Genomic DNA, 26,971 nt, shown 5'->3' with positions numbered 1-26,971 from the left:
TCCCTGCATTGCGCTCTTTCTTTTCCATGCATCGAAACTCCCTCGTTCCCACACTTGTCTCTCTCCCTCCGTTTCTCTGCAGGTTCTCTGACGGTGTCCATCACAGACATGCGTGCTCCAGTGGTGGGGGGCTCCGGGGGTGTCTACGCTCTCTGCTCGGCTCATCTGGCCAACGTCGTCATGGTAACGGCCCTCATCATCATTGCCTCCATTGTCAAGCCCGATAACAGAATCCATAGAGGCAAAATGTCAGAGCCAGTCGTTTTGGTTTGGGAGCGAGGGGCAGAGGGATGGGGGCTGAGGCACTCCTCCTAATGTCCTGGGCTTTTATTAGGTGACCAAATATGACACCACAGGCGTTGGGGGCTCCAGGTCCCGAAGGCCGCAAAGCCGGTGCGAGTAGGGTGCTTTAATGGAGTTTTGCCTGGTGTTGGCCTTTGTGCTATACCAGGTTGATGCTGAAATGGTGAGTGAAGGGGTGATTATAGCCCACTAGCAAGCAGCTTTTGCAAAGTGAGAGTCTTCCAGTGACCGCACAACCTTGTCTCCATTCATCAACTAGGTGGAAGAGCTCTCACCAAGCCGGCACTGATAAACAGCCCACTCCCAAGACTCAATCGAATGTTTGATATTTCCAAAAAAACTTGTGATAAATCGCAAGTCAATCAGCATTTAATTATGGAGTCGATCTTTTTCTGAGAAATTTATAGAGATGTGTTCCGTTCTTTCCAATAACAACATCAGAGCTTTTGCTAGTCCTTGACTACACAGGGACAGCACTCGGAAATATGTCTACATGCAAAACACAAAATATGAGATCACACCCTCACTGTGGATATTTGTGGATTCGTCTAAGTGTGAGTGTGTTTCACCGGGCATGTTTGTGTAATGTCTTACACATTCTGCCATAGCACTCAAGGCAGTGGGAGATCTGATGAATCACTTCAACTACTGTAGCGTGGGCCTTCACTTTGGGCAAAAAACATGCCAGTGAAAATATGAATCAAAGTGCATTGATGGGCCCAAAGCAGGAGCTTCCAACGTTGTTTTGCTGTGGGGTTTTTTCGCTCTGAGCCACTAACAGACAGTTTATTTGGCCAAGTAAGCTCAATGCTCGCTCTTGTCCCAGCGAACACTTGGTTGGAAGCCTTTCATTTTATACATTTTGGGCAGCATAAAAGGAATTCTGTTTTTTTCAATACGAACTTCAGTCGGTATTAGAAAATCCCAGTCATCTGCCTTTAAGCATCAACAAATTTCTAGCTGATAAGAAACATATCAGCATGTTTCTAGGGCTCTCTGGATGTCATTCAATTCAATAGTGGTGTGGGTCTTGTTGGGTCTCAGCAAGACACTACATCTGACCTTTAATCAGGCTTTTATTTAAAATTCACATTTGAAAGTTAAAGTCGATCATAGCATTACTAATAACATTGAAATATAGACATAGTGCCTATGTGAATATTGAAACTAACCCAGGGCCCATTGTACTACACTTTGTCACACCACAGTGTGTTATTAACTACCCAGCCAAATTTGAATAATTAAATAAATTGCTGAGTTTGTAAAATTTGGTTTCAAATTGTAAAAAAAAAAGGCAGTTCCCTCTCCCTGAGACACTAGGGCCATGTCCACTGAAGACGCTGAAACCACGGCCAATCACGTTAATCGTGTTTAATGTTTACGTTGGAATAACTAACTTCCATGTTTAAACGTTCTGCTGAACCCAGTCCTGTGTCCCAATCTGTAGTTGCTCACCTCAAAGCGCCACTGTCTGGCTGCGGGAATCCCTGCACTCCAGTGCCCCCTGCTGGCCAGGTCAGGCTTCCACGGCCTGCTAGCATGCAGCTAATGCTCACGTAACGAAACCTTACGCGGTCAAACCAACGGGAAAGTTATTTTTTGTTCCAGGCGTTCATGGCAAAAGTTCACTGTCTCCATGAAGATGCCTTTTACTCAAGGTGTTTATTCCCCAAAAAGCGCTTTATCCCAAAATCCGGGCTGTTAGCTTAGCTTATTTCACTACTGATGCTCTGATTTCAACCTGGTGTTTATAAAGTGTTAGGGGTGGAGCGATGCTGAGTATGACCGCTCTACGCCATTGAGTCATGATTTAGGCCCAAACTCATCGTCTGTTGTTTACAAGTCTGTAGTAAACGACATCGTTTACAGACTTTTCAAATGTTCAATACTTACATGTATAATGTGTTTAGAAACAAATCACTGAATTCACCTAACAGGGTCTTTAAGCCTTCTTCACACTGAATACGACAGGCTTTTCTTCCTATGGAGAAAAGCCTTGTGTGAAAAGCTTGCATGGTTTGAATATTTGCTACTATCACCAAGATCTGCAGCCGCGGTGGTTCCACCTGGCCCCGCACTGAAGTACGGTATTTCCGGGATGCATTCAAAATTTTCAACTCACACGACAAGTTTCGGTCCAACAGTACTACTGAAAGTGACGTCGGTCAAGTTTTTTTTTGAAACTACAATTAAAATTTAGTAAATAAGTTATAAATAGTGATGTTGTTAACGTTGACGTTGGATGCCACCATATTCACTATCATTAAATCTATTTTCATAGATGCGTTTTTTATCCATGTTCACACTTTGCAAAAACTATATAAAGAGGGTTTAAAAGTTGTTTCATGGTAAGAGTTCAGCTGAGCAAACTACTCAGAAAAAAAACAAGTTCTCCCATCTTCCTTGGAATGAAAACTAGAAACGCAGGCCACTGGGGGGGAGGGGGGATCTGACTGCGGATACGATTACGCATTCGATGTGAATCAGGCTTTAGCATACTGTATATTCTGGCTACAAGGGCCAGGTGTTACACGGCCCACGAGAACACCAAATGAGCAATGTAATAGCGTAAATTAGGGACCTGTAAATTGTCTATTTAAAATGGGCGTAAACTATTGTGAGGATTCTTTTGAAATGGATTTGAGAATTGCTTGGAGTAGTTCATAACTACTAGAGCTGCAACTTATCACCGGACCAACCATGCCACGCAAGGCCACCGTGTCCAAATCCTCCATCGGCTTCCATGCTACAAGCACCATAACAGCCTCCATGCAATTAAGAAATAGAAAAAAAAAACTTTTATATCAATCCACGTTTTTTATTTAAGCCATTTCTCTTAATTGAAGTACAATATTTCAGAGAACACGGTATTTTCCGCTGCAGCACAAAAAATCCAGCAGCCATAGTAGACATCCGCAGTAGAGTCGGCTCATCGCTTTCTCTACATAACTTCTTGTTTGCTGTGTACCGTAATCCATGTGACCTATTCTAGCACTCTGTTTGTAGTGTGTGGGAAAATCCGCGTGACAGTGGGGAAACAAACTTAGAAAGAAGCTAGGAATAAAAACATGGTAATAATAATATGATAATAGTAAATAAATTGAAATTATTGCAAACATCATGCTTTTCATTCCTTAATAAGATATTACTAGTAGCCTCATTTTAAAATGCATAATAGTTTGTTGGAGGAAAGGGACATTTTAGAAATTGAGCTCTTGTGAAAATATTTTTTGTTAATGTGGCTCCTGAGCTTGGAAAGGTTGAGTACCACTTGCATAGACAACGAACCAATGCTGCATTTAATGGAAACTTGGAAAACTGTAACTCGTGCTACGTTTCACAAAATCCTGAAAACTGTCATTGATCACAGAAGGCGTTTTCGCACCGCAGCAAGTTCCAAGAACTTTTGGAGGAACCGTCCCTTTCTTTTGTGTCCACACTGCATGATCGAGGTCAAAGTTTAAAGTGTTCAAAGTGTTTTATTAGTCAAGTGTACAGTACAACACGAGGTCATTCGGTACAATGAATTCTTAGGGCATGACAAGCAACAACTACGTAGTGGGCATAAAAAGATAAAATAAGGCAAAGATATGGACGAACTAAATTTTTTTAATAAAATAAGAGTCGAATTTTAAAAAGTAAGAGTCGAGTTACAAATAAGGGCAAGATGTCGCAGTGTATGGACATAACATTTAAATAAGAAAATAATCCTAAAATGGAAACTAAAAATTGGGCATTGTAGCAGCTCCAACAGAAATAGGTCTATTGCACAAGATATAGATATGAATATAAAATGAAGGAATGCCGGTGGATATGTACATGTAGTTGTGGTGATGTACATTTAATTTACATAGGTGACTACAGATGTTGCAGGTTGAGAAGCCTGATGGCCTGAGGGTAAAAACTGTTGGTGAGTCTGGTAGTCCGTGCTCGGATGCTCCGGTAACGTCTACCAGACGGCAGCAGCATGAACAGTCCGTAGCCTGGGTGGCTGTAGTCCTTTATGATTTTCCGTGCTTTCCTAAGGCATCGTGTGCCCTTTCCTAAGATGCCTTGCACGGAGAGGAGGTGGCAGCCAATGATGCGCTCCGCTGTCTTCACCACCCTCTGGAGCACCTTGCGATCAGCAGCGGAGCAGCTGCCGTGCCAGGCGGTGATGTAGCCGGTGAGAATGCTCTCATTGGTGGATCGGTAGAAGCTGGTGAGAGTCCTGACAGACATGCCAAACTTCTTGAGTCTCCTCAGGAAGAATAGGCGCTTTTGGGCAGTTTTTATTGCCGCGTCCGATTGCCTGGACCAGGAGAGGTCATAACTGATGGACACACCGAGGAACTTGAAGCAGGAGAGTCTCTCCACTTCAGCTCCGTCGATGTGGATGGGAGCATGCCTCCCCCCCCCCGCTGTCGTTTCCTGTAGTCCACGATCATCTCTTTAGTCTTGCAGGCGTTGAGAGAAAGGTTGTTATCCTGGCACCATGTTACCAAGACGCTGACCTCCTCTGTATAGGAGGACTCATCGTTGTTGAAGATGAGACCTAGGATGGTGGTGTCATCCGCAAACTTAAGGATGGTCTTGGTGCTGCGCGTGGCCACACAGTCATGTGTGAACAGGGCATACAGGGGGGGACTGAGTAAAACCTGGAGTCAATGTGTATGGTGGGAGCACCGGAGCTGGGCTCCGGTGCTCAGGGTCAGTGCAGAGCAGGAGAGGTTTCCCATTCTCACCACCTGGGGTCTGCCCATCAGGAAGTCCAGAATCCAGTTACAGAGGGAGGTGTTAAGACCCAGGATCCTGAGCTTGGGAACAATCTTAGTGGGCACAATTGTGTTGAATGCTGAGCTGTAATCTATAAACAGCATCCTCACGTATGTGTTGCCCTTGTCCAGGTGGGAGAGGCTGGTGTGCACTGCCAGGGCGATGGCGTCCGTAGATCTGTTCGGGCGATATGCAAATTGAATGGGGTCCAGGGTGTCAGGAAGGGAGTAGCAGATGTGGGTTCTGACTAGCCGCTCGAAGCACTTCATAATTCAGGCAGGTGATGGGTTGTTTCTTCTGTAACTGTTCATCAGTAGCGTAAGTGCAAGGTGATTGGTCCAGACATAATTCCACAGTGATTGGTCGAACACATGAGCCAATGAAGCCCCGGTAACCAAAATAGCTAAAAACATGTTAACATAAAACATTAACAATAACCGACAAAAATAAGTTGCTTAATTTAAAGTAAACATGTCTTTATGTATACACAATTCATTTCCAAACCATTAAATCCACATTAAAAAAAACAGCATGCCTCCCCCATGCCAGTGTGGACACGGCGGACTTGGAGCAACCCTCGATTACGACAGGTTTTCTTTAGGGGTTCCGTTGGATCCGGAACATTTCAGACATCTTATTGTTCGAGGTTGATCAAATGTACATTTGAAGTAGAAATTAGTGAAAAACCGTTCGACATTTACTGGAAGTTGAAGAACGTTGGCGCAACTTGATTCGTTTGAGCAGCGAGGCGCATTGTGACATCATCATCCGAAGTTATACAAGTCAAAGCTTGCAAAAAGCCCTGAAATTATAGATCCTAATAGCCAATTAATTGATTAGACAATTAATTTGGTTATATATCAAATATGTTCAACTAGTCTAACATTTGAGATTGAAGAATTGGGAAATTTGGAATTGGTGTCGATATAAAACAATGTGTTTTATGGAACCTGTAATATGTACCTAACTGACTAAGCTGTACCTTGTGTGTTGCTGCCTGCAGCTATATTTATTGTTATCATTGCATTCATCCTTCCTTCCGATTCAGGCACAGAACATCCATTCACATCCACTGAAAGAGGCTGGGAGGGAAGTTTGTTTACACGTCGAAGGGAAAAATGAGTCTATAAAAAGAACAGTTGCTATGCTATGCGCTTATGTTACGGTTCCTCAATTCAAAGTAAACAGTATAATAACAGGATCTGCAAGATGCAAAATGAGGCATGGCCTCCTTTTTGCAGAGAGATGCGATAGCTCCGATGTGTCATGGGAAATTCACCTTGTACTGAAAAAAGTAGCAGCCGTCTGCCTCCCTAATGTTGAGATTGCTTTATCTATGCTGCTCTGCCTTCCTACCATGATACTCATCATTTATTTGTGACTTCTTATATGGTTTTATGAGCCCTGTCACTCCACAGCTACATTAGATATCGGCCACAACAGCGCTTATAGGATTAGACCTTATTCACTTTGGCTAGGTATCGTGCATCTTGCGTGCTTGTTAGTCTTTACTTGCTTTGCACAAAGAACAGCAACAGGAAAAAACGCTCTTCCATCGAGCCAGACTGAGGAACTTCTAGAGAGATGGTATAGGTTCAATTATTTATCCTGAGGAACAAATCTGTTATTCCAAGGCCAGATGCCTTTGTTGTTGTTGTTGTTGTTGTTCTTCTTCTTGTTGTTGTTGTTGTTGTTGTTGTTTTTGTTCCCTGGAGAACAACCAGCGCTGTTTATTGGTCTTTTCTCACCCTCTGTTAAGCTATCGTAGCCCTGATTAATGGGGTGCCACTGGAATGGAACCAGCGAGTGGAGAGCAGCCAGATGTATAATCATGTCTCCGTCTGGTACTGGAGCCCTCCGTCGGCCTGTTGCTCCTTAGTATTAATGCGTCCAGAAGAAAAATGAAGTGAAGCGATTCTTGCTGTGCTGATAATATGTTTGTATTGCTCATGACTGTTTTGTTAATCTGGCTAAGCAGAGGTTTTCTGTTGGTCTTGCAGAACTGGGCTGGGATGCGGTGTCCATACAAGCTCCTCAGGATGATCCTGGCACTTGTCTGCAGTAAGTTCCTCTGGGTTTGTCCTTACAATGTCCTCAGCAACACCTATCCCTTACAGAATCTTCCTTTATAATGAACACATTTAAAGACTCTACACCTGTTTGCAGTGTAACCAATTCGCCAAACATTTGCTATCAGAGTGGGATTTATTAGCCTGAAAAGGAGTGCAGGACATGGCCTTTATGCAATAATTTTTAATGGCTTGGAGTGAGTGGTTTGCTTATTGGACTTTGTGAGTCATGCTGCATTGCTTTTGTATCTACATGGCGCCTGAATCACTCTGACTTTTATTAGTAAGCAATATGTTCCATCCATCTGTCCACGGTCTCCCACATACGCGAAGAGCAACAAGCCTCCTGTGGTGTGTTTCAAATAGGTGACACAAATGTTCTAAATAGGAACGTTATTTTAGTAGTTATTTATTTTTCAAGTTATTAATCCCCCTTTCTTAACCCATCTGCATGCTGAGCCAGACTGGAAAACACTGCATTACCACATGTAGCACAGCAACAGCCGTCATTATGCAGTCATCTCAATCCCGAACCAGAGCTGTGTACACAGTCTAAGCCCCGCGCTTATAATCCTGCCCAGTCTCAGCACTTCGCCTCACCCGCAATCCCACTCGGCTCACCCCGCAGCAGAAGCTAATCAAACACGTCCGCGCTCAGCCCCTTCTCTCTGTTCCTCTCTTCTTCTCTGTTCTCGTCGCTCGCAGTGAGTTCGGAGGTGGGCCGCGCCGTGTGGCTGCGCTTTTCTCCCCCGCTGCCCTCCTCTGGGCCGCAGCCCAGCTTCATGGCGCACCTGTCGGGGGCCGTGGTGGGCATAAGCATGGGGCTGCTCATCCTGCGCAGCTACGAGGAGAGCCTGCAGAAGCAGTGCTCCTGGTGGGTCATCGTCTTCTCCTTCATCACGTTCCTCCTCTTCGCCATCTTCTGGAACATCTTCGCATACGAGCTGCTAGGCGTGCAGATCCCGCCGCCTCCCTGATAAAGGCCCCCCGGCCCCATCTCGAGCCTCCTCCCAGGCCGTCTCTCCCACCATACACATTGACTCCAGGTTTTCCTGCTTCCTTTCGCATTTCACCTCAATTCAACCGATATCAGTCAATTTAAAGCAAACTAAAGCACCCGGAACACTTTCGTTTCGATACTTTGCAAATACAAGAAGTACGTCTCTTTTATTAAAGAGGGATCAGAGAAGCAACCCACAAGTACAGGTGAAAGAACCTCATATCCAATTTGAGGGACAATTACATACTTTATTAGGGTTGAAATCTTTTCCACCTCTGAGCGGCCGGAAAACATTTCTGCAATTTTTAATTGTCCTTTTTTAACAGCTGTTTTTTAAAACAGAAGGTACAGCCATCAGTACAGGCTGTTTGCAGACCCCATGAAGTGGAAATGTTGAGTGTAGTTAATGAAGGGGAAATTGGTGGGAATTATGCATATTTAAAAACCAGTGATATAAAGCAGTCATCGCCACCTTCTGAGGCAGGATTTGAGGTGAGGTTCTTCTCACTATTTCACCACAACTGAACAGGAGTAGGGCATTGATTGTTAGTAACATTGGCTGTGTTTAACCAGGCAAAGATACTATAGTATAGTAGAGTAGAAAATGTTTTCCATGCTGCCATGGAAGCGAGCACCCGATGTAGCGTTTCATGGTCACTGCGAAACCACCCCACCCCCCCACCCCCTCCAACCCCCTCCAACCCCCAAGTAAAAACAAAAGCTGTAATGGAGGAAGAATGACACAAAGATATCATTTTTGCCTGTTTCAGGTGTCATTTAATCCAAACTTTCTTTGGCCTGCATGATTCCCATGCAGCGTGCTATGGTTTTATCACATGACATTCATGGGGTCTTTTTAAAACGTTGCTTTCAGTGACATTTTACCGACACTGTCGATATAACCAGTGGCGAGAGCATAGCGCAGCGCAGATTCAAGGTTGCGACCAGACGATCGAGGTGGGAAATGAACTCGACCGTAGAAAGAGAGAGAAAATGACACTTGAGTTTGAGTATCGCCGTGTCGTCATACTCTAACCGCCGACTCGCTTAAGCACCGTGTGGAATATTTCATCTTGTGTACTAGCACTCCAGAACAAAGGCATTTAAAGGGTCTCATCTTTTGTGTGCTTGACAAGAACCACTGCCTGATATTGTATAAATCAGCTTGGAGAACCGAAGAGAAAAAAATAATTGACAAACACACACACACACACACACGCCACACGCACACACAGACACACACCCACACACAAATAAAGGCCTTTGCCTGTTCGCGCTCTAGCTGACTAAACTCGGGAGGGCGCGGATGTGTCGTCTCCTGACCTCTGACCTCCCTGTCTACCAGAGAGCGTCGGGGTCGCCGTCAGGCTCAGAATAAACTGTACCTCAGTTTCTCTCACTCTTAGGGACTGTATACTTTTGTAAAGGAATGTACCCATAAAAAAAGTAAAAAAAAAAAAAAGTGTTATTCAGTTCTCTCTCCATTTGATCCCATGTAACGGTGGATGTGTATATTGTATGTTCATTAACAGTATATTTGTGTTACTTTCCTTGTTTCGGGTAAAAGAGGAGAAATTTTCAAATGGTGCAAATTCAATGCTATGATTGTTGTCTTTCTGCTACCTTGCTATTTGGCGTTGGTCTTCTGTTTGAACAAAAGGATTCAAATCCCCATGCTTTCTTTGATGAGCACCAATGACTCTGGTGTGCTTGACTTAATATAACACTTTAGTGCTTTACAAAATAAGCCATAGAAGAACCAATAAACTGAGGACAAGAGCTGAGCAGAAAACAAAATATTTGGTCGGAATCCATTGACTGATTTCTGCCACGCTTCCGTTGTTTTATTTTCCATTTGGCTTTGCCACGGTCAAAGGCTGCAGGAGATTAGATCAGTTTCTTTTGTGGATATTTGTGTCTTTCTGACACCAATGTAATAAGTATTTCCATGTAGCTAGAAACACTCTGACAACATTCTCACATTACAGAGAGACGTCCAGCGGCATTTTAGCCATGGACCGTTTCAAGCATGCGCAAAAGCAGCACTTGGATGGCAATTTCAGTTACTCATTATTGTAACATTTCCAAGCTTTCCAGATCAATAAGTCATCTGAATATCCACTGGCTGCTTAGTAAAAAAAAAAGTATTTTTTTTTTTTTTCTAATCTTGACAATGACAACCCTGCTTCTCATTAGAGACCTCAAGTAGAAAGTCCCAGCACAAATACAATAAGGTAGAGAAGCCATCTTTATTTAAGTCCACCTACATTAAAATAACTAGTCAATGTATTAATTAATACAGTGGTATTCTAACTTTTTTGCCGAGCCCCTTCCCTAGGATTTTAAGGACTTGACGCCCCCCATCCTAAAAAGTACAAATAAAATACAAATTAAAAAAGTGTCATGTGCAAACTAACGTTTTATCGTAAACCAACTTTTATTGCCTATTCACACAGAAATGTGCACAACTAATGAAAAAATAATAGTACGCTAATAATAGTGAAAACAAATTATGGAAATAAATTAAAATAGAAAGAAATTGTATTATTTTATATTTATTTGTATTTATTTTTTGTACTTTATTTATTTATTTTTTTAATCTTTTATTTTCTCCCCCTTGCAATTCATCCGTGGCCCACTAGGGGGTGGGCGCCTGTTACGATAGGGATGGCACGGATCCACTAATGAATAATGCAGACTTATCCCTTTAGCCTATGAGGAAAATATAGTGGAGGTCGGAGAGCAAGTTAATGTTAATGTTAATGCCTCTTCAACTTTAAAGAGTTACTCGACCACGTTAAAAAGAAAATATATATATATATATTGAGAGAGAGAGAGAGAGAGAGAGAGAGAGAGAGGAAGGAGGAGAAGGAAGATGGGGTTTATTTAGGCACCTCCTGTCAAACAGCGGCAGGGGCCTTTGTGCCTTCACGGCAACAGCCGTGCGATCGCCTCGGTGCATGCGTGTACGAAGCTGCGACACCGACGGGACATCTCCCTTAAAACAAACGGATCCGACAGGCTGCATGATGTCGGTGTAATTGTCGTCTTTTGAGTGATTTATTTGTTTTCCAACTTGGTGACGGACATGCATTTGGGGGGTGTGACGACACAGCATGGAAAGCGAGAGGGAGCAGCCTTTTACAAAATGACCCAAGCGTCGCGCGGAAAGTACGTAATCCAAGTACCAATCCCTGCTGTAGATCCGTCTCCTTTGTTGACTTTTATTAGGTATTCCAGCTTCTCCTACTTAATGTCGCCGTGCTCGTTCAAATTCAACAACAAAAAAAGCAAAACTTTGTAGCAGCATACTTGAGATTTCTCTGACTACCGTGTTGTACCCCCGTCCCTGTGTTTCCTCATAGGTGGGCCTTGATGCACTCGTCGTAATGTGTGCTTTACGGACATGTTTGTTGTGTGCCATACTGTTCTAGTGCCATAAACACTCTTCGATGCTTTTTTTTGTTTAAAAAAAAAAGGTACATCCTCCTCCTCCTCTTTTTTTCCCCCCCAATCCATTGTGCTGTTAACGCCCAATGCCTTGTTTATATAAATCCAAAAATAACTAACGGGCAAGAGGGCTGCTTTCGTGTTGACTGTACAGTATGTATGCATTATCATGCTTAGAAACCAGTAAAAGAAAGCCAATGCATCACCGATGTAGTAAACTGTTACTCTATAGGTGAATTATATGTAAATAGTAGCTGCTCTGACCTGAGGCCGTGACCTGCTTTGACTGAATATACTCTTGACTACTCACCATGGGAGCAGGTAAAAAACAGGCTACTGTAGCTCTAGAGACAGATTACTGTATATACATCAAGAGTCATTGGATGCTCACCCTATTCATTTTCCAATCGCAACCTTGTTTTTTTATTTTTATTTTTTTTTATATATAATATATCGACAGCAACCCCAGGGATTCTCCGACTTCTATGCCGAGGACCACAGAAACACGCGATAGCGCGACGCCAACCACTGAAGTTCGAAGTAGTCAGCTAACCCTCCAGGGACGCCGCTGAAAACCCCCATCAAGCGCGCCGCCTGAACGCCGGTGCTTCAGAAGTCTGCACGGCTCCCTGATCCACCCCTATCCGTTTAGATGAAATATGGAGTTAGGAATCGCACTCGGGTTTCAGAGCTTTCTGTAACTGAAGGCCCGTTTGGCCTCGGCTGGCTCGTCGCTTCCGCAGCTGAAGAGCAGGGGTGAACGCCGCTCTAATATTCCACTTCACGGCCAATTTGGTCATAACTAGTTAAACGGAGGGAGGGGGGGTGAGGAAGTTTGCCTCCATTTTCCATTTGGAACCGACAGCATCTCCATGTTCTTCAGTGGCCTCTCAGTTGGGTTCAGACCGTCTGTGGGAGCGCTTGAGAGAGCGGTCCTTCCCTGGTTAGGTTGTGACGTGTGGTTTGACGTCGATGTGACGTCATCCCCGCGCTGCTGTGGTCCTTTTCACAAGCTGCTTACTTGCATTGATAACATGGTGCCAAGCTTAGGAGGTGCGATCTCTTCGAAAACCACGGCAGAGGTTGTACAAATACCACGTTTACAACAAAATAAGAAGCTATTTTTCTCTGGGTCGTGGAAAAAATACGAAAAAAAAAAAAAAAAAAAATTAAGGAAAACTAAATTTACATATTGATAATTTATATCAGTCCTCATTAATTATTTCATGATATATTGTACTTTTTAAATGTTCTGAACAGAACCATTTTATATTGTAAATATATTTATATTTTGTTTTATTTTGTACTGTTCATTGTACTTGCTTTTAATTTAGGAACAATATGATTAAAGAACAATATTGTGGCAACATCTTTACTGTGCCAGTGCTTGTTTTTTTATTTGTGAAGAAAACATGATTTTTGACTGTCACAGGGTAATGTACATTATTTATTTTAAAAAAAAAAGATGAGAAAGCTGGATATTCTGAAACTATTCAACATTTACCTTTTTGAAAACTGAATTGATAATTTTCTATATAAATGTTTTATTTAAGTAAAATCACTCGTCTTACAACAGGGAAAACATTGGTATCACATAGTATAAAGGCAGTGCATTGGTATTACACATAAAAAGGTATACAATTGAACCCATTTCAAGATTTTATTTGGTCCTCATCCTCTTCACAGGTCTCTGGTTGGTGTCTGAGGCTGCGCACTTTGTCACATCACCGCAGTTTATGTCAAACTCCTCCAGGAGTGAAAGCTGCAGCGTCTTGGCTGTGGCCCACGTCCACAGACACAGCTCCACCCTATGGGGCGTCCAGTCCCGCTGCCCGTCCACTGAGGAGAAGAGTTCAAACACATAGCCAGTAAAATAAAAAAATCACCCTCTCCTTTTCGTCTTTAGCTATAGAACAATGATCAAGATAACACCCAAAGGAAAAGCAAATTACCATCTAGTTCAGTAGTATTCAAACGGCATGAGAAAAAAAAAAAAGTAGGCCTTTAATATATTCATTTTAAGGACTAATTTGACATGAATAATTACATTTTTCAGGAAATATGTTTATTTAAAGTTTATAAACCTGATAGGATAAAAGTTTGTTTAAAATAATACAATTTGTTCATATTTAAAATTTATTTTTTATCATCAATAGGGGCCCAGCCCACAGGAGTCGAATTCACTCTCCACATGTACGACTGAGTGATGCGTTCAAGATCCAGCAGAGGTGTTCGGAAAAATAGAAGCCATGCAATGGTAATTACTCACAGAATTACCGTAACGTTTTTAGTATTTCATTAAAACTAAACCTATTGAAAACTTGAATCCAAATGTAATTCACTGAAAAACTTCACCACTCAAATTATGTAAGTTCGGCTACTATCGTAAACCTCTGTTAATACGTAAACCTACGTAATTACGCCATAATTGAGGCACACAAGATACAACACCACCTACCTGAGACTGCACATGTACTTACATTCAACAAGGTAAGTTATAACAATGACATGGTTTGGTTTAAAGTAAAAGGAAAACGTTTTTTTTTAAAGAAAATTCATGTATAAACCGTTTCCTATACCTAAACCTAGAAATTAATGAAAAGGCAAAAGGTGATTAGTATTGACAAGTTAATGTTCAAGCTCAATAAATGTTGTCTGCATTACAATATAGACGTGTCATCTATTAAACTGAATTTTCCAATTGTAGGTTCTTAACATGAGAAATACAATGAACTACAAATTAAAACTAACATTTACTTATTATATTTATAAAATAAATGCATTTATTATTATTGTTATGTAAAGTAATTACAAAGTTTGTTTTTGTTATTGTTCCAGATGCTGAAAAATAGCCGAAAGTCAGTGTTAGCGTATTTAAGAATACATAACAAGTCGTATAAGGATGTAGAATTGAACAATGAATGGAATAATCCTCTTTCCAAAACTGAAGAACATCCAAAAACCACAAATTACAATAATGAAGCTATGTGCATTAATAATATTGAAAATGCCGATTTAAGTTCAGAAGATGAAAATATTGATGAAACATTAACTGATAAACAACATGGTATGTTTATGGAACATGTTTCCAACCAGTTGATATTGTACGGGAAGTGTTAGAGCAGCACTTTGATGACATGTTGTCTGTAGCACCAGCAGAAGGGAACAACCCTGCACCACTACTGGGAGATGAAACCAATGAAGCAAAATCCTTCCCAGTTATTTTCCCCAAACAACAATGGGAACGCGTTGCCGTCCAAGTTTGATTCACACCGATCTACATTTGTATCAAGAAATATTGATAAAACGTTACAAACTCACCGAAAATTTAAGAACGCTGGCCTAACATTGAGAACACAGTCGCATGATGTAACATCATGAACCAATGCTATATAAATCCACTGTTCATCTCAAGTGGCTGTAAACATCGAAAAACTAACTCGTGCTGCGTTGCACAGAATCCAGGGAACTATAATATGTACCTAAGACGACTAAACTGGACCCTGTGTATTGCTGCCTGCAGCTATATTTACTATTATTATTATTATTATTATTATTATTCTTTTTATCATTATTATTATTATTATTATTAATTTAATTAATTTGTTTTCATTATTTATTTTCATTAGTTGTGCAGCTTTCTGTGTGAATAGGCAATAAAAGCCACAAATGAATGTGACTGTTCGACCTGGTTTACTATAAACTATATTTGCAAATGACTTTTTTTTTAGGGGAGGTTTCAAGACCTTGAAGTCCTCACGGGGAAAAAGGTTGAATAACACTGATCCAGTTGTACATTCTGGATCCTTATGGTAGCATACGGCTTGGGGAAAAAACTGCAGAAGTTGGTCGACGGCCTATCTTACCTTTGTTTAGCTCTTTGGACCGCTCAGCCACCTTGCCCAGGTAGAGCCCGTAGTGCTTTGCTGTGTATTGAATGGGGGTCAGTCCGGGTACGCTCTCCACAGCCTCATCAGACATAAACGCGACCTGCGCAGGGGCGCCCGCTGCCAGCACAGCTGCGGCATACAGGGACAGTCAGTCAGAGGCCAAGACTAAATGTGGCCCTGGACCGCAGAGCTCATGGTTCCTGAATATTAAATACACTTAAACAGAGCGGGGAGAGTGACAGCCTCAGCCCTGCAGTGCAAGCTTTCGACCACGGCGCTTAATGTGCAGTCTTTACGTCAACTGATATGGTGATATTGTTTTAAATGTAACGACTCCAAAGAAACTGGAAAGTTACCTGAGGCAGTCGCTGGCCCGAGAGCTTTGAGAGTGCTGAGCTCTGCGATGGCTGCCTTCACATCAGGCAGGAAGCTGAAGGCCTTTCTGGAACATTTTTCCACAGTTTCCTCGCCGTTGGATGCTACCAGCTGCTGCAGCCGTGGCCGAAATTTACCTCTCTGCACGACATGATGCCCGTTAAGTCAAACTTAGCCAATGGCTGATTTTGTATTTTGATGACAAATGAGAGGTCTAGCTTAGACATTTTCAAGAGACTCAGCCTGTATATAGATTCATTCACAATAACGCTATCTCAAACCTATTGTGGATATTTGAACTCTTGTGTTTATACATGAAAACTTACAGTGAGCTTCCACTCCATTAGTTTCACCAGCTCCGGCAGAGTCACATGTTTTTCAGATCGACTCAAAATGGCCGTGGGCAGCTCCTCTTGATACCTGGCAAAGGGATGTATCCTCAACACTCATTCACGTGAAATCGAAATGTATGGGATGGGATTTGGGACTGCAGGGGATTTCAGCTGCCGAGAGATTAAACCCCATTCACCACTTGTCAAGCGCCAGCAGTTTGCCAGACTTCTTTCCCTTCCCTGAGGACTTGGCTTCCACCACCTCCCAGTACTTCTCATACACCCTTCTCCACTGGCCGGGGTCCTTGCAGGCAAACAGGGCACTCATGGCAATGTGTTAGGCAGTTAATAATTCAAAATACAACCTGTGGAGGATACAAAAAGGGAAATAGTGCTTTCAGATCAGCCAAGCACACTCCAGAACATTTTTTAAAAAGACACAGAACTAACACTATCATGAACTACCATGTGTGCACATGGAAAATGCAGGAGAAATGCAGGAGATGATATGATCATTTAGGACCTCCCAACGTCTAGATCTAGTCTAGATCACCATTATTTATTATATATACACATGTGTATATATACACACCGATCAGCCACAACATTGAAACCACCACAAATAACCACTAATATTGTTTAGGTCCCCCTTGTGCCGCCAAAAAAGCTCTGACACGTCAAGGCATGGACTCCACAAGACCGCTGAAGGTGTCCTGGGGTATCTGGCCACAAGATGTTAGCGGCAGATCCTTTAAGTCCTGTAAGTTGCAAGGCCTCCATGGCTCGTGCTTGTTGTTCCAGCACATCCTTAAGATGCTCGATCGGATCAGATCCTAACCCCAGCCATCCACATGATGTAGAAGAAAACGTGATTCATCAGACCAGGCCACTTTCTTCCATTGCTCCATGGTCCAGTTCTGACACTCACATGCCCATTGTAGGTGCTTTTGGCGGTGGACAGGGGTCAGCATGGGCATTCTGACCGGTCTGGGGCTACACAGCCCCATACACAGCAAGCTGTGATGCACTGTGTGTTCTGACACCTTTCTATCATAGCAGCATTAACTTTTTCAGCCATTTGTGCTACAATAGCTTTTCTGTTGTATTGGACCAGATGGGCTGGACTTCAATCCCCACACGCATCACTGAGCCCATGGGCGCCCATGAACCTGTGGCTGGTTCACCGGTTGTCCTTCCTTGGAACCACTTCTGGGAGGTACTAACCACTGCATTTTGAGAACACTCCACAAGACCTGTCGGTTTGGAGGTGCTCTGACCGAGTCGTCGAGCCATCACAATTGGGTCCTTGTCAAAGTTGCTCAGATCCCTACGCTTGCCCATTTTTCCTGCTTCCAACACATCAACTTCAAGAACTGACTCTTCACTTGCTGCCTGATACATCCCACCCCTTGACAGGTGCCACTGGAACGAGATGAGCAATGTTATTCACTTCACCTGTCAGTGGTTTTAATGTTGTTGCTGACTGGTGTATATATATACGTGTGCACATCAATATAACGGTGAGTTCTCATCTTTATTTTAGGACCATGATATTGAAAGAACCATTGATGGGGGGAAAAGATGATCTGGCTTGGATGCCTGACACACACACACACACACACACACACACACACACACACACACACACGGCGTTGCCATCTCACAAAACAATGCTAGTTTCCCATTAGAAACGAAACGTCTAAGACTGTTGGATAAAGTTGTTTAACGCAGTACAGATACTCACCGACGGCACAGAGACGCCTGCGACGCTTTTTGTTTCGCTTTCTTCTCTTCAGCAAACACCGAACGAAACCACAACGTGATCTCCTGCTGCTGACGGGGGACTCTCGCGAGAGTGGCGAGCAAAATACTATTGTACTTCCGGTTTGTCCATCGAGCAGCAGTTTCAAGGTTCGTGGTCAGAATTACGTTTGAATACACGCGCCAAAAAACATTTCTACGTGAAAAACGAGGTGCTTTTAGATCATATTTTCATCTGCCATCCGTAAACGACTGACGAATATCACGTGGAGCGTTGACGGAGCAGTGAATAGCGATTGTGGGCTAACTGGAGCTAGCTACCGTTAGCATCATACTCCAGCCGTGTTGATGTTTCAGGTTCAGCTGTTAAGACACAAACACGTGATATTGTCACGATCTGAATCTGCTTAATTTTTTTACCACAGTTTCATATGCGAGGTGTTCGTCTTGTTGTGCAGACAAGTATCTCAAACTCAACTTAACAGTCTTAAAAAAAGGCAAGAAAGAAAAACTAAATATACCGAATATACAAAATGTGATTCTACACAGTATACAGGATAGATTCAATTAAAATGTTATGGCAGGGGCAGTGGCAGTGGGGTTGCTAGTATCGACTGCTGGTATAAATATGGATGGGATATTCTGTACGTGATGAAGAAATATTTGTAGATTGCTAAATATATGTAATACTATCGATTTCTATGAAGAAAATATTAAATTAAGATTTTACTGCTACGTTACTCCCAATTTATAATATTAATACAATAATATCACAAGTTTTCACAAATTGTTGAGTATGTGTAGGTTCGGATGTGCTGAAAATGGTATTGTTTTTTTACAATTGCCTATTATGCCCAATATCGAGCTCATATGCTGCTCAATTCAGAGTAAAACCAAAGCAATCAGAGCTGAATTAATGAAAAAATAGAACTCCAAGCTTTGTGACATTATTCTGTTCTTAAATCAACCTAATTTGGCCATGGGAATTTACATAATCTGTGTTTAATAGCCGATGATATGTTCTTCGGTGCATTCCAACGGCAATCAGGTTACCTTTTACATGTTAATTTGTTGTGCCAGTCTCTGTGCTAACCTCGTCTTGGGCCTCTCACCATTGTAATTCAGTGTGGACTTGTGAGTTTGGGAGAGAAAATCCGTCATGTGCCTCCAACAGAGGGAGGGGACTGCTGTGTTAAACAAAGTCACAGAAGACAGTTTATCTCGAGGTAAGTCCAAATTCTGAATTAAATAGTATCCAAGCAACATTATATAATAAAATGTCTGCACATGAAAATATAGTCATAGTCATGATGTGTTATGTGTCAATCCCCCAACACAAGCCACTGAGGTCTGGCACCTGTGCATGAAGAGGGTTCCGTGTTGCTCTGTGCGGGCTCTGTGTTGCTGAGCACAGAGAACGCCTCTTCTACTTCTTCAAGTAAGTTCCTTACATACATGCATAAAAAGCAATAATAATAAAGCAATGGAATAAAATAAGAAAATGGCAATTTATGGAAAATGTGTACACAATAACATAATGAAAAAAAAAATAAACCTAATGATAAACAACAAAATATATAACCTAAAAAAATAACAATAAACAATTTTAAAAAATTGAGAACACAAAAGTGCTCTTCCTATTTTGTTTTCATACTGCAAACTCTTTTCTTTTTCTTTTTTGCTCTTGTGCCATCTATTGGTGACTGCAAAATATGTGCACACCATAAAAAGAAATGTCCTCATGTGACGCTATCTTCTTTTTCTTTCTGCCAATACCCTCTGTTCTGCGCATCATCCTCCCTTACACCAACCACCTGCATGTCCTCCCTCACCACATCAATAAACCTTCTCTTTGGCCTTCCTCTTTTCCTCTTGCCTGGCAGCTCCATCCTCAGCATCCTTCTCCCAATGTAACTCTCATCTCTCCTACACACGTGTCCAAACCATCTCAATCTCGCCTCTCTCGCTTTTTCACCAAACAGTCCAACCTGAGCTGTCCCTCTAATGTGCTCATTCTTAATCCTGTCCGTCTTTGTCACTCCCAATGAAAATCTCAACATCCTCAACTCTGCCACCTCCAGTTCAGCCACCTGCCTTCTTGTCAGAGCCACCTCCTCTAAACCGTACAACATAGCTGGTCCCACTACCGTCCTGTAGACCTTCCCCTTCACTCTTGCTGGAACCCTTCTGTCACAGATCACTCCGGACACTCTTCTCCACCCACTCCACCCTGCCTCTACTCTCTTCTTCACCTCTCTCCCACACTCTTCGCTGCTTTAGATGGTCGACCCCAAGTACTTGAACTCATTCGCCTTCTCAACCTCCACTCCTTGCATTCTCAGCTTTTCGCCTCCCTCTCTCCCATTCAGGCACATTTATTCTGTCTGTAAATTATAAAAAAACATTATACTAAAAATATATGTATACTAAGATTTTAGTAAATCAGCTTTCCAAAGTTTTCACAATTTGTGTCCATGAAGTGTCTAAGTTTGTCTACCTTCTTCAGTGCCATATACTGGTAGAAGTTGCGATTAGTTTAACATTGTGATGCTGGATGTTAGTTAAATAATGTTGCAGACAAATTCAAAAGAAAACATTTGTAGCAGAGGCGGGTGCAACAAATCCTGTGATGAAGCTTTTCCTTTAACTGTGCCTCCATGGTGGCTGAGCCTCTTTTGCTTCCCTTCCCTCAGGACCATGGAGAAGATGTCGCGGGTCACCACGGCGCTTGGCAGCAGCATCGGCGGCCGCACCATGTTCTGCCACCTGGACGCGCCCGCCAACGCCATCAGCGTGTGCCGCGACGCCACGCAGGTGGTGGTGGCTGGCCGCAACATCTTCAAGATCTACGCGCTGGAGGACGAGCAGTTCATGGAGAAGCTGAACTTGCGCGTGGGCCGCAAGCCCTCGCTCAACTTCAGCTGTGCCGACGTCATGTGGCACCAGATGGAGGAGAGCCTGCTGGCCACCGCCGCCACCAACGGGGCGGTGGTCACCTGGAACCTGGGGAAGCCCTCACGCAACAAGCAGGACCAACTGTTCACCGAGCACAAGCGCACCGTCAACAAGGTGTGCTTCCACCCCACAGAGGTCTACATGCTGCTCAGCGGCTCACAGGACGGCTACATGAAGTGCTTCGACCTGCGAAAGAAGGAGTCGGTCAGCACCTTCTCAGGTAGAGGGTCCTGTTGGACCAGCGTGAACTCATTGTGCCACACCCAAAAAATAAGGCTGATTGTAATTCGAAAAGAAATGTTGCGTATAAGTGTAAATTAAACCACTGCCAGGTACATTTCTATATACTAGGAGTTTGTCCTGGTGAGGTTTGGTGTGTTTCACTACAGACGATTATCATAAAAAAATTATAATAAAAAGATTTATAAAATGAAATTAAATTAAAAAGTGAAGTAAAAAATCATTTTAATTGTCGAATATATACAAATCGCCAAAAAAAACAGTAATAGAAAACAGAAATTGTCAGATATATAAACATATACAGAATATACTAAATGTGATACTATGCACAGGATAAATTATTGCTGTTATAAATTCCACAAATACTATTGAGAAACAAAAAATATATAGTGATAGTTGTAAATATAGAGGATACAAAAAAAATTGGGAAATTGAATGTGGATGCTGAAATGAAATGCACAAAGTGAAATACATTTAGCCTTAAATCTACACAACAAAATGGTTTATGCTTTTATTTCCCCCTTCTCTTCAAACTGCAGGTCAGTCTGAGAGTGTGAGAGACGTCCAGTTCAGCATGAAAGATTACTTCACGTTTGCGGCGTCTTTCGAAAACGGGAACGTCCAGCTGTGGGACATCAGGAGACCCGACCGCTACGAGAGGATGTTCACCGCTCACACCGGCCCCGTGTTCTGCTGCGACTGGCATCCTGAAGACAGGTGACGCATTGAGTCAAACAGACGAGGTTTCACAACGTATTATCACGTATTTGTTTTCATCTCTTCCGCAGCCGGGTGTTACAATCCTAGTTAAACAATCTTTGAACAAACAAACATGTAAAGAAACCGACAAATCCCGTCCTCTGCAGGGGGTGGCTGGCCACCGGAGGCAGGGACAAGATGGTGAAGGTGTGGGACATGACCACCAACCGGGCCAAGGAGATTTACTGTGTGCAAACCATTGCCTCTGTGGCTCGGGTCAAGTGGCGCCCGGAGCGGCGCTGGCACCTGGCCACATGCTCCATGATGGTGGACCACAACATCTATGTGTGGGACGTCCGCCGGCCCTTCATCCCCTTCGCCACGTTCGAGGAGCACAAGGATGTCACCACCGGCATCGTGTGGCGCCACCAGCACGACCCCTACTTCCTGCTCTCCGGCTCCAAAGACAGCACGCTCTACCAGCACATGTTCAAGGACGCCAGCCGGCCTGTGGACAAGGCCAACCCCGAGGGCCTGTGCTTCGGGCTGTTCGGCGACCTGGCCTTCGCCGCCAAGGAGAGCCTGATCAGCAGCGACGCCAACAGGAAGTCATACCCGAGCGGCGACCGGCGCTACCCCATCTTCTTCTTCAAGAAGCCCGACCTGACGGAGCAGTTCGCCCACGTGTCCAGCGCGCTCAGCGTCTTCGAGACAGACCTGGAGAGCAACCGCATGGACTGGTTCGTCAAGACTGCTCGTCTCTACCTCCTCAGCGGGAAGCCATTTGGCGAGCTGTGCGACCACAACGCCAAGGTGGCGAAGGAGCTCAACAGACCCCAGGTCAGCGGGTTGACCAAACCTGGCCTTATTTCAATTTAGCTATGACTTTCAAATTGAGGGTACCATTAATTTAACGATAGTTACTATGAGTATGTCGCAAATAACTTGGCAACCTCCCCATTTTAAAGGTTTCCACCACATGGACCATGCTGCGAATCATGTTCTCAGACCCGGCAGCCTGTCCTAATCACAACCTCAGCAAACTGGGCACCTTGCCTTTAATGAACAGGTATGAGTCTTAAACTGCACCTGCACATTTTAGGTCAGCGCTGGGGATCACCGAGGCACTCAAACCAGGTGTTCCGTTTCCATGTGCTTTTCAGTTTCAGCATGAAGGAAATGAGTGCCGGGATGGGTACGGACAGCAGAATGGACCGCGGCAAAGGTGAGGGCAGACCCGACGCCGGCCACCTGGAGTCCGGAAACTCCCACATTAGCAACAACGACGGTGAGAGCCTTGTCAACGTCTTCGTAACGTCCCATCATGCGTGGCGTTGAACTCTCTGGGTGACGCCTTTCATTTTTTCCTCTATTCAGAAAACGAGGAGACGGAGGGCAGCGAGGGCCAGGCGGAGTACATGTTTGGCGATGCAGAGCTGGATGACGACGACCTGTATTCAGTGGAGCACGACAACCAGGCGGGTGCGTCTCAGTCCGGTCCGTTGTCAGTATGGCTTTAGAACGCCCAAAAAGGGGGTTTGTTACGTTCTTGTGCACCCTTGTGTCTTATTTGCAGTATAGGCAGGTAGGTATTTGCAGGTGTCTCGGAAAAATAGGAACTACTGATTGAAGTTCAAAGTCCCGAAAATGAAACCCCAAAGGAGGGGTTCGGCTCTGCCACTCTAGTCGGTGGCGTAACAGCCTCTCCCCTCAGCTCTCTGACTGAGCTCGCTGTTTCCACAGAGGAGCATGAGTACACACTGCCGCAGGAGGCCTTTCCGCTGCGCCACGAGATTGTGGACAACCCGTCGGCCCCGGAGCACCTCCAGCAGGACAAGGCCGACTCGCCGCACGTCAGCGGCAGCGAGGCCGAGGTCACCTGCCTGACGCCCATCGAGTCTTGCTCCCTCATCTCCACCTCGCAGCCCCTGTTCACCCCCCACCTGCCCGCCAGCTTCTTCTGCCCCGTGGTGCGCGAGATGCTGGGCTACTACGCCGAGCAGGGCGACGTCCAGATGGCTGTGTCGGTGCTCATCGTCCTGGGAGAGCGCATCCGCAAGGAGATCGACGACCTCACCCAGGTCAGTGACCGAGATCTCCCGCGGAGAGATTGTCGCTGTTGTCCGTCGATGTTTTGTGAAATGTTACATTCTTTGTCCCCCAAAGCTTTGTAAAATGTCAACAGAAGAAAAGTATTTCAATTTTTTATTGGAGTATTTGTGAAGTATTTTGACGAAATGAGTGAAATACAAGGGTTATTAGGTTGTCACACTGATACGATTCAGTTCTATTGTTGCAATTTCAGCATCAAAATGATTATTTTTAAATATGAATACTTGGAAGTTATGAAAGCATTTTCCGCTTAAACTCAATACCACCAGTCACAGATGACTATGGATTACTATTGGACTGTTCCTAAAATATTTTAGTTATGTACGTACGTCAGTGGGGAATATGGGACGGAATGGGAGGGTGAGATCTTGCCCTACAGGGTTAAAGAGCTGAATAAGCGGTTGCGTCAGCACACTGTGCTCAGAGCTGTCTCTCCGTTCCAGGAGCACTGGTACATGTCCTACATAGACCTGCTGCAGCGCTTCGAGTTGTGGAACGTGTCCAACGAGGTCATCAAGCTGAGCACCTGCAGCGCCATCACCTGCCTGAACCAGGCGTCCACCACGCTGCACGTCAACTGCAGCAACTGCAAGCGGCCCATGAGCAACAAGGGCTGGATCTGTGATAGGTAGGGCTGCCCCTGACCTTTCCCCCCATCACGTCATGAAGAGAGCTTTTCTATTGGTTGAAGCGGTAATCCCTGTTTGGTGGATTAGGCCGAGTCCCAGAATTCCATTCGAAACTGCGAGACGTTTCTCGAAAGCATGACTTCTACGGATGGATCAATTTGCTTTGGGGTTTTTTTCTGGGTCACTTGAGGTGGTGGGGATGTTTTTCATCCGATTTCTTTTTCATGAATGGTCATCCATATCCACAGTTCATTGGCCACAACTAGCTACGCTGCTTCATCAAATTTACAGCTGCTGCCTTTCCTAGATCAGTGCGTTCTTGCCGGGAAAGGCGGACCCTGCCACCAACAATGTTAAAACAGCACAGAGGAGCACAAGCAAATACATTCAGTTGCTGCTGCTTATAAAGTTCAAGAGATTATTTGTCACATTCACACGTTCATTTTTTGTATTTTATACATACATTCATACATATATGCAGTGAAATGTCATGACACCCGTTGATTACAGACAATAATCTCTATAAGCTCTAAAAATACAAAAAAAACTAAAATTTGCGTAATTGACACAAGGTGCGAGCGCAGGCGGCCGCAAGTGGCGGCGCCACAATCGCGATTCTGGGTTCTATAATTATATCATAAAATTAATTAAATGAATAAATAAATAATGTATAAATAAATTAAATGAAACTTGAGGTAAGTACTGGAGGTAAATTAAGGTAAGTTTCATTTAGGAGGATTTAAATGTATATTTAATACAACACAGACAATTAATTCTATTATATAATTATAGAAGCCAGAATCGCGACGCAATGCCTGCGCGAGCACTTTGTGTCGATTACGCACATTTTAGTATTTCTAGAGCTTATAGAGCTTATTGTGCGTAATCACTGGGTGTCATGACATTTCACTGCATGTATGACCGTATGTGACAAATAACCTCTTGAACTTGAACAGCGTAGAAGTCCGGGCATGTCACAAAGCGTAGAAGCCCTGATGTCACAAAGCTTCAAATGGCTCAGATTGTGCTTTCGGACCGTTGTCATTTTGAACTGTCAATGAACTGCTATGTAACCGCTGTGATTTGCTGGTACTGCTCCAGGATACACTTGTAGTGGTGTCTCATGGTGACCAGTGTGCCAGCTTAATATAAAATATTGGGTTTTTAAAGAAAACAATATAATGGATTACCACTTTAAAGCTTTCTTATTAGTTAGAATTTTCACCGTGATAAGAGTTGCGAAATGATGAGAGAATTGAAAGTTGTTTGTCAAAAAACATGGTCAAATATGATCACTTAAAACAAGTAGTTATCTTCATTTGTTAGACTATGTGTGAGAGGACACAACTAACAAGACCCCCTCCCTCCCTCAGGTGTCATCAGTGTGCCAGTGTGTGCGCCGTGTGCCACCACGTGGTGAAAGGACTGTTTGTGTGGTGTCAGGGCTGCAGCCATGGCGGACATCTGGAGCACATGATGAACTGGCTCAAGATAAGCTCCCACTGCCCGGCCGGCTGCGGCCACCTGTGTGAGTACACCTGAGTCCCAGCGACGCGCCTGGATTGCGCACACACACCACCCGGAGGGACTCAAGTGGGATACTCCCCCCGCCCCCCTTCGTCCTGTTTGGGCCCCTGGAGTCCACAGGAGCCGTCAGGGGCCAACTGTCACATGGGAATGCATTTGTTGAGAAGATCAGTCTGCCTGAACTAACAGAGGAGAAAAGTTGTCACTTGGGGCATTTCATGGGGTCAATTTAATTGACAGGTCGAGTAAACACTTTCATTGTTCATATTTCCCCTTTTGAGTTTTTTGTTTCTTTACGTAAATCTCTGGAAATCCGAGGTTGGTATGGCCGAAATGTACCGAAAACAATGCAATATGTGACCCACCATTTTAGCTTTGTTTTAACCCCATCTGAACAGAATGATGCTAATATTGAAAGAATTGTTGAAGTGTCTAAATATGTAAATAATGCTCAAAGGTGTACTGGAAGACTGTATATAATGATAAATGAGATTATTTGAAATCACCAAGCTCTTCCTCTATTAGTTAGCACACTAATAAAGCAATAAATAATTACACATGGATTAAATGGGGTCTTTTTTGGGAAGTTTTATCAAAAATTGCAGCATTCCAGGTGAGGGATAGTTAAACTAGTTTACTGTCCACTGGGCCCGTTTTCGGATTTCAATGGACCCCTTTTCCTCGCAGGTGAGTATTATGCCATTTGTCCAGATCTGATTCATGAGTGTCTCCCAAATTAATTGTGATGTTAGTTTCTTCTTCCGGTCTCACCTCCGTAAATCTGGTTTAAGAAGCGTGGTTCAATGCGCCCAAACAGTTTCAAGGTATGGAACTCGTCTTTATACACCAGCAGCATATCGTAGTGTACTGTGGG

The 26,971-nt window shown here is 43.7% G+C and overlaps 3 protein-coding genes across 3 annotated transcripts in view; 2 read left to right on the top strand and 1 right to left on the bottom strand.

The window, feature by feature from the left end:
• The window catches only part of rhbdl1 (rhomboid, veinlet-like 1), a gene marked incomplete at its 5' end in the record, with an annotated part of 50,414 nt that extends 42,179 nt beyond the window's left edge, over positions 1-8,235 (top strand). Inside the window, 3 exons of the mRNA XM_080021722.1 lie at positions 83-183; positions 7,059-7,119; positions 7,833-8,235. Coding sequence (XP_079877848.1) covers positions 83-183; positions 7,059-7,119; positions 7,833-8,104 — 434 coding nt within the window. The 3' untranslated portion in view covers positions 8,105-8,235. The remainder of the gene's footprint in view (positions 1-82; positions 184-7,058; positions 7,120-7,832) is intronic.
• Positions 8,236-13,012: 4,777 nt separating this feature from the next.
• LOC307246033 (uncharacterized protein) lies at positions 13,013-18,050 on the bottom strand. The gene is made up of 6 exons (XM_080021818.1): positions 17,919-18,050; positions 16,372-16,539; positions 16,169-16,262; positions 15,824-15,983; positions 15,444-15,596; positions 13,013-13,416 (listed from the first exon to the last, which is right to left on the bottom strand). The coding sequence occupies exons 2-6, from the start codon at positions 16,500-16,502 to the stop codon at positions 13,238-13,240; spliced, it is 717 nt and encodes a 238-aa protein (XP_079877944.1). The 5' UTR covers positions 16,503-16,539; positions 17,919-18,050; the 3' UTR covers positions 13,013-13,237.
• Positions 18,051-18,072: 22 nt separating this feature from the next.
• wdr24 (WD repeat domain 24) lies at positions 18,073-26,634 on the top strand. Its single transcript, XM_080021650.1, has 12 exons — positions 18,073-18,085; positions 19,061-19,161; positions 19,276-19,373; positions 20,629-21,110; positions 21,670-21,847; positions 21,997-22,669; positions 22,798-22,898; positions 22,993-23,117; positions 23,207-23,311; positions 23,573-23,910; positions 24,385-24,569; positions 25,944-26,634. The coding sequence occupies exons 4-12, from the start codon at positions 20,633-20,635 to the stop codon at positions 26,110-26,112; spliced, it is 2,352 nt and encodes a 783-aa protein (XP_079877776.1). The 5' UTR covers positions 18,073-18,085; positions 19,061-19,161; positions 19,276-19,373; positions 20,629-20,632; the 3' UTR covers positions 26,113-26,634.
• The last annotated feature ends 337 nt before the right edge of the window (positions 26,635-26,971 follow it).

This window comes from Zeus faber, assembly GCF_960531495.2.
Source record: "Zeus faber genome assembly, chromosome: 20".
In the NCBI taxonomy this organism is placed as follows: domain Eukaryota; kingdom Metazoa; phylum Chordata; class Actinopteri; order Zeiformes; family Zeidae; genus Zeus; species Zeus faber.
Note: the sequence above shows the minus strand (reverse complement) of the source record. Positions and strands in the feature narration are given on the sequence as shown.

What these genes read in the sequence shown, in the direction of transcription:
- LOC307246033 (XM_080021818.1), bottom strand. Translation starts at nt 16,502, where the DNA reads ATGAGTGCCCTGTTTGCCTGCAAGGACCCCGGCCAGTGGAGAAGGGTG. An exon ending in TAATGGAGTGGAAGCTCACT is followed by an intron (nt 15,984 to 16,168) that starts GTAAGTTTTCAT and finishes CATGTCGTGCAG; the next exon opens with AGAGGTAAATTTCGGCCACG. An exon ending in GTCCAAAGAGCTAAACAAAG is followed by an intron (nt 13,417 to 15,443) that starts GTAAGATAGGCC and finishes TCTTCTCCTCAG; the next exon opens with TGGACGGGCAGCGGGACTGG.
- wdr24 (XM_080021650.1), top strand. Translation starts at nt 20,633, where the DNA reads ATGGAGAAGATGTCGCGGGTCACCACGGCGCTTGGCAGCAGCATCGGC. An exon ending in AGGAGCTCAACAGACCCCAG is followed by an intron (nt 22,670 to 22,797) that starts GTCAGCGGGTTG and finishes CCCATTTTAAAG; the next exon opens with GTTTCCACCACATGGACCAT. An exon ending in AAGGGCTGGATCTGTGATAG is followed by an intron (nt 24,570 to 25,943) that starts GTAGGGCTGCCC and finishes TCCCTCCCTCAG; the next exon opens with GTGTCATCAGTGTGCCAGTG.